Source organism: Stegastes partitus, unplaced genomic scaffold (assembly GCF_000690725.1).
Source record: "Stegastes partitus isolate 25-593 unplaced genomic scaffold, Stegastes_partitus-1.0.2 Scaffold110, whole genome shotgun sequence".
NCBI classification, from domain to species: domain Eukaryota; kingdom Metazoa; phylum Chordata; class Actinopteri; family Pomacentridae; genus Stegastes; species Stegastes partitus.
The window spans coordinates 292,163-299,659 of record NW_007577841.1 but is presented as its reverse complement, the minus strand read 5'-3'; the positions used below and the strand labels follow the sequence as shown (position 1 = coordinate 299,659).

General features: G+C 40.5%; 1 protein-coding gene across 1 annotated transcript in view; it reads right to left on the bottom strand.

Moving 5' to 3' along the window:
• The window catches only part of LOC103354519 (protein Dok-7-like), a 33,967-nt gene extending 28,726 nt beyond the window's left edge, over positions 1-5,241 (bottom strand). Inside the window, exons 1-4 of the mRNA XM_008277925.1 lie at positions 5,168-5,241; positions 5,007-5,052; positions 4,035-4,123; positions 3,234-3,384 (exon numbers count right to left, since the gene is read on the bottom strand). Coding sequence (XP_008276147.1) covers positions 3,234-3,384; positions 4,035-4,123; positions 5,007-5,052; positions 5,168-5,221 — 340 coding nt within the window. The 5' untranslated portion in view covers positions 5,222-5,241. The remainder of the gene's footprint in view (positions 1-3,233; positions 3,385-4,034; positions 4,124-5,006; positions 5,053-5,167) is intronic.
• Between the last annotated feature and the right edge of the window lie 2,256 nt (positions 5,242-7,497).

Here is a 7,497-nt window from a genome sequence, read left to right as displayed (position 1 = left end):
AATGGATGGATGGATCTTATGATGGTGCCTTTACAGCAATGTGTGTGCAGTCGATAGCTAGTCGAGAGGAAAACCGGCCTTGTTGCAAATTGCACTTTTATGTCGTCCTGTTCAACTGCAGTGTATGGGAATTTGATATATCTGGCCGACATTCGGACAGTTCCATCCACACAGCTGGCATGGCTCGGCTCAATGTCGACCGTCACAATCCTGATCGGTCGGCCAGCTCCCACTGAAATGACCCTGTGGCGAGGAAGCCCAATGTGGTCAGCACCTGTATGGGCACAGGTAGGACATTGCTCCTGGCCGTGTTGCGCTCCAATAATGGCCGCAGGTCCGCGCACAGTTCCAAGAGGATTGTCCTCGGGAACCTAAAGCTGCTGATCAGCCAGTCGTCGTCCTGAGGTCTCCGGAAGTCTGTTCTCTTCGCACTGCTATATTGGCAATATCCTCCAACATTGCCAAAGCTGCCATTGTTGTTACCGGTATTTTCTGCACCATTTTACGCAAACTTTTACATCCATTCATCTGATTGCAAACACCTGGGTGTGTTAATTGTTTATCTGTGTATCTCTGATGTGCATATCACTTTGAGGAATGACCTTTTTTTTTTTTTTTACATTATTAACAGTTTCCAAGCATCACCTCGAAGTGTCGCCAACGGCTCAAAAGCAATCGAAACATGTGTACGCCAGTCAAGAAGTTGGCGCAAAGGACCGCACGTTTCCACAATCATTTCACTCTTGATACATCTGAATGTGAGCATGGAAAAGCTACATTTTTGTGCATACGCACCCTTTGTACATGGGGCCTGGGGCCTCATTTATCATTAGTGTGTAGAAACGGTTCTAAATTCTGTCGTACGCATGAAATTTAAAGTGTGCGTAAGTACAAAAAAATCTGTATTTATCAAACGTGCATACGTGGGTCCTACGCACATCAGTGTTGATAAATCACACTCGTTTTTAACCTCCGTGCTCGTGCACGCTGTCTTCAGAAACGCCTCCAAATCACCATATATGGCAACAACACACCTCTTTATAAAGCAAGTGAAGATTTATTTTTTCCTCACCTGTCGTCATCATCATGGCAAGAAGGGCGAATTAATACCGAGCTTTCACCCAGTGGATAACCCTGTTCACCTACAGATAAGATGTTTTAATAACCAAACTAAGTTCAGCTAAAACATCTCACACTCTGTGACACTCACCAACATGCCAGCCGTCTTCAGCAGCTCCTGCTTGGAGACGCACCCACAGAACTGTTCTGCTCAATAAATGAGTCATGCCTTCCTCCAAGCTGCAGACGTTGGATAGCGACAAATGCGCATTGCAAATTATCTGTACATTGATTGAATGAAAGCCTTACCTATTTACAAAATTAAGCTCGTTTAGTGATGCTGCTTTGATTGCTATGTGGGTGCTGTCTATGGCTCCACTTATGTTTGTGAATCCAGTGACGGCGTTAAGTCCCCGTTTGATTTGGGCTCATCGGTGATGGCTGTAAGGGAACTGGATGTAGGCTGTGGCCAGGGGAATTATGGCATCCAACACTGCCGGCTTGATCCTGCTCAGTGGTGGCAGGAAATGCCGCATATGTCTCCAACCTCACGCTGGAATGTGCCGGTGGTCAAAATCCCCGAATGCTTTCTATTTGTAGTTTCACTATTCTGCCGCTAGATTCTGTGTGTACGCATGGTCAGAGGTGTGCGTATATTTACGCACATTCCTAAGTATAAGTACAAGTTGATAAATTCCATACTTTGCGTAGGAATGTTTGTACGCACGCTCTACGCACATATCTGTGCTTACGCACTGATGATCAATGAGGCCCCTGGTTTGGTCCCTCTGACGGATTATTTTTACCACTACTACTTTATATCCATTTTTATATACAGGAACAGCAGGTAAAGAAGAAAAGATCAATTCTGATACACAAATTTGTTGCCAGTTTTTGAAGGTTTTCTCTAATCTTTCATTTTTGTTGAGATATTAGATCATTTTAATATTTATTGAACCAAAACTATGTGAGAAGTTTTTGGTGGAGCTGTTAATAATGTGCAGTTTTGTCAAATTGGAGATAAAAGTGTAAGTTGTTTTTGCTCTTTTCCCCTCAGATCTTTCTTTTCAATCTACTGAAGGAAAGTTGTGAAGTTGACGCACCAGATTTTGAAGACAGAGATTAGCTAAAGTGATGGAAGACAGAAAGTGTCTGTCTGCTGTCAAAATTCAACTTTAGTTTCTCTCGTCAGTTTTATAAAGTGGCCTCTAGTGTTTTGATCCCAACCCGTACGGACTCAGTAACACACAGCTTTGTTCTCTGACATTCTTTGTAGCCAATTAAATCACACCTACACACACAAGGACAGTTTCAGGCTTGAAATTCAGATAATGACTGACACGATGATGTTGTAAAATTACTTCACAATGAGCAAAGTATTCCATGCACATCATATTTGAAGAGTGAACAGTCACAATGAACAGTAAGTGTGCAGGAGGTGTTGAGGTTTCTGGCTTTCCAACCTTTTTTCTTTAGGTTGTCCTTTATTTTAAAGCTGATCAAATGTTTAAAGTTATATCCCCTAAATCCTGTTCACATTTACAGCAGCACAGAGTTGTGAACAAACCTAATGGAGTGAAAAGTGAAAGTTCAAAATCTGTGCAAAAGGACACATAAAGACTAAAAATATCAGAAATTAATATCACTTCCATTATGACTTCTACAACTATTATTAGAAGTAAATGAATGCATACAGAATATGACATTTCTGAATGATTAAACATGCGATTGAAACATAAAAAATTAATACTTGTGGATCACTTTTTCCACGACACTTCACTGGTCAAAGAAAAAAGTTTAGAAAAGGAATAATAATAAATAGCCTAAATAAAAGGAGTGATGCTGTAGCAGATTGGGTGTATGGTCAACACAAGTCAAGTACGATTTGATGTCCTTTTATAAACTGATTTATAAACAAGTTTTAAACTATTTAATCGGCGCTGATGCTCTTTTGAATCAAATGGCTCCATTCCAGAATGTTACTGTCATCAACGACGCGCAAGGAAATCTGTAAAATTGGTAAACACTGCAAAGACTTACCTGATCCAACTTTACATTTAAATAAATGACTTTTCCATGTGTGTTACCAGCAATCCCCGTTAAACGCATTGATCTGTGACATCTTTGAACAACTACTCGGGACTGTATCATCCCCGCGAGGCTGAGCCACTGACCTTCTCCGAGGCTGTAGCGGATGCGGGCGTCCCACGCCAGCAGGGCGTCTCTGCTGTTGAAGCCCAGGACCAGCATGTGGTTCAGGCAGAGGATGGAGAGGCTGTAGGACACTCCGTCATACCCAGGACCAGGCTCCACACCACAGATCCCCTGAGGGACAACAGAAAAATACACGCAAACTGCAAAAAATATTGCCAGCATGCTCTTTTCTTCTTTCTTCATCGTACGATTTATAGCTGAGGTCAAGCGGATTTGACCCGATGAAATCCTGACGTCAGGTGTGGATACTTTTGCAACCGCATAGTGACAAACTGAAACATGAGACCGCAGCACAAAACTATCTCAAATATCAGAGAAAGCAGATCTTGTGACCCTCTGGTTCCTTTGGTCTCGGTTTACTGAGAGAGTTTCTGGGAATTAGTTCATGTAGATAATAATGATGTACACTGAGCTTTCTTATATGATACTCTTGAGGACACTTGTGCCAAATCCATACACATTTAATTTAGTGGATTATGGTGTGTTTTCAGCTCCCTTTTCTGCTGATTTTCTGTGTTTGTCACATTGTGTTACAGTTTTTTTAACCAGTGCTCTAACAATTTGGGCAGTTTTTGTGTTTTTATCCATCCATGCGGCATTCACATCACATTACTGCACATTTATGCAACAGCTGCCTCCCAACAGCACCAGAAAAGCTGAGGTATATGAGAGCAAATCATGAAAGAGCTTCAGTCAACCTGCTACCAGCACACATCTCCTGCACCTGCCATCAGAAACCTTTGGTTCCACGTTCAACGCACCTCCAGCGTTACATTGAGCCTCTCCTTGTGGCCGCTGCTCTTCTCCTTCCCTTTCTTCTTGTCTTTATACACCAGCAAAGACAGACAGTCTGGGACACACACAAAGAGACAACCTTTACAATCTGACAACATTTAAAGTACAATTCATGTTTAATAGCGGAATGCAGGATTCTTTTTTGCGATCCCCCGCTGCATGCCTGCCTGTCTAATGTGGCACAGCTGTCATAACAAACCCTGAAACAATGAGCTGATCCACTGGCACAGCTGATAATGAAAGTCAAGCCACAAATACACACATATTGACATACAGGGCAGAGAGGAGCGGAGTGGCCCACGATATTCCCACCACTCTTGCCAGTTTCTTCAAGGACACAGCAGTGGCCTTCTGAGCCATATGTTTTTGTACGCTGAAGGGGGATCAGTGTCTGTCCTCACAGCATCTCAAGTGAATTCACTTTTTAAGACATGTGTGGCTGTCTGTTCTTGCCAAGCTTTCAGTGAGAAACCTCTGGTACACTTTGGCAATGTCAAGGTTTATTTTATTTTTTTATTTGTTGGCTGGAAGGCTTTCAAATAATTAACCTTAAATCCACTTGGTACTGATAAAGCCCTAGAATGTAACACCCAGACTCTTAATTTGTAAGGGGCGGCAGGGCTCATGTTTTGTCGGCACCTTTTTAAAATTGATTTTGGTCATTTGAATAAATTCACCCGATCAATTCAGCTGATGTATTTGCACAATGTCCACGCGTGTTGACGCCGATACGGTGCGTTATGCGCTCCGTGGCGCACAGCCAACAGACCAATTGGCAAGTTGTGATCAGTTAAACTGGAGAAAATTGGAAGAGATTAGTGCAGGATGATACGGATGAATAAACGGCAGGTCTTTGTGTGGCTGTGAAAATGTGCAAATCATGAGTGTGGGATAATAAGAGACGACAGTAAAAATAGAAGCGGTGGTTGGGCACATACCTGCGACCGGCGAGGGCTTCCGAAGAACGACCCACCGAGTCTTCCACTGTGGAGAAGTTTGTAAAGAAAGAGTGAATCACAAAATACATTCCTCCGGTTGGCCTGGAAGTATTGGGGTGTATTTCAAAGCGTGAAATAAGAAAGAAACATGTGGAATTGACCTTTTTTCCATCTCTAAATTTGACTTGTCCCTCCGCGACAACTGTATCCGTCATCTTCTGTCATGGTTCCGAGCAGCTGTGTGTTTCTGCGTGTGCGTGTGTGCGTGTGTGTGTGAGAGAGGTGGGGGGTGTCACTTATCAAAATAGCCTTTCCAGGCCCCGCCGGCAGACTCCTCTCTCTCTCCCCGCAGTCGGAGCACCGAGGCGGGCAGACAGCAGCCTCCCCCAGCGGGACTCTGCCAAGTCGGTACAGTTGTCATCTCGCGTCAAGCGCTTATTGTTTACACTGGAGCTAATTCAATTAAAAGGACATAACTGGCGTACCTTCCACTTAACTCTTCTGACTGTCTCCCAGCCGGGTGTTAGACAGGGATCCACGTTAATGCTGATCTGCGGAGCCTCAGCTCTGTCTGTGGAAATCCAGTTTAATCTGTAAAAGCTGGTTTGTCAATGGAGAGTCTAAAATTGGCATCAAATCCGAAACAATAAATAAATGATTATAGACGATGGATTATACGTGAAAATATTTTATTATGTTAACATGACTTTTCACTTGTCCATTGAATGAGTTTCATGAGGGCAGAGGAGGGAAACAGCATCAGTCCTGCTGGTTTACTGGTTTCCAGTGAAGGAGGCAGACAGTTTTTACTGGAGAGGCCAGGCTGAGACAATTACGCACACTGGGGTGGCACAGAAACGGATATTCTTATTGTTTTGTTTTGTTTTGTTTTTCCCCCTGGGTGGCAACTCTCTGTGTCTGTATTGTAAAAGAAAAAGAAAAACTTTTCCTTTTCAATTTTACAGATTTTTGTTTTTTTTTAATGTGTTTTTGAAATACACAAAACATGTCAATAAAATTATAAGTGGATTAAGAGCATTATGCATCTAGTGTTGAATTAAATACCATGAAACCATGAATAACCATGAAATGCGTGTTGTTGTTGTTGTTGTTGTTGTTTTAAGAAAACTAAAATGTTTTGCAAAAAAAAGAATAAAATACATTTGCAAAATGTATTGTAATTTTACAGTATATTTATTTGGTAAATAAAACTGTATTTATTTATCAAAGTATTCAACGAAAAAGCTTAATGCTGTAAATATGATTTCTAAATCATTTAAGTAATTTTTTAAATTAGATGCAATTTGTGACAATAACATAAAAAGTATTCTGTCATTTTACATGGATGTATTTGTTAAATGAGGGGTGTCTTGTATAATTACAGAAGTGATGAAATTAATACTTTTTTTTTTTTTTTTTTTTAATTATATATATCTAAATTAAAATACACATGATTTCATGTAAAATTAAGGCTTGGGAATTCATTTTAATTATGTAAAATTACTTTGTTTTAATGAAATGGTTTGACTTTCTGTTTTTTTACAGTACTCCTTTGGAGCGCTGCCTGTCACAGTATTACCCTATTTTTTTAAGTTTTTCTTTACTGTGCAGACTCAATTGTCCATTTTTTAGTTCACTTACTTTTATCATTTGCCTATTTACACGACAGCCTTGTAGAAATAAATTACAAAGACTCATACATTATGTGTTTTATGTAACAATCAAATGATTTTAAAGAATTGTCTGAAACAGTAGTTGAATTGTTGATATTTCAGTTGAAATTACATCAGAGTTGGGATATAAATACATCTCTATGAGTAGGTGAGTAGCCCCCTAACAGGCTTCACTATTGGTTTGATGTAACAACCAGACTTCCTGCTGAGTTCTGTGTAGAATTTAATGTTCCTGTCATTAAGGAATTTGATGTTTTGTTGTGGGTCTCCATTATTTCAGGGGTGTTTATTCTCAGAGCTGAACGAACAAGCTGTAAAATTAAATACCGGGAACAACAACCAACATTTATTGCTCATGGAGAATCATTATTTTCTTGTTGTTCCCTTTTCAAAATGTTTATTTAAAACAATTTCTTGAAGGGCACATCTCAGATTTTACACCTGAAGATGAGTCTGCTTGCCAAGATTAGTACTCTTTGGTTTGTGAAAACCGCAGTAAAATGTTTTTTTTATGTAGTTCTGGATGAGCTTTGCCAAGTCTGAAAGAAGAACCTCAACGATATCACCAAATGTTGCATTGTGGGAAATGTACAATGAAACATTTTCAGACCTTGACTCCTTCTAGAGAGCAAAGGTCAGATTAAGTGTCTGCTCTGATTTTACTATTTTGCAAGTAACCCAACTTCACTGAAGAGCAATAAATCACTAAATTCTCCTTTTAAATTCTAAGTTTGTGCCAAAATACAAAACAGACACCGACAGAGAAGACTCAGGTTTTGCCAGTGATGTGCAGAGTTCTGTCCCAGCTCCACGCTACA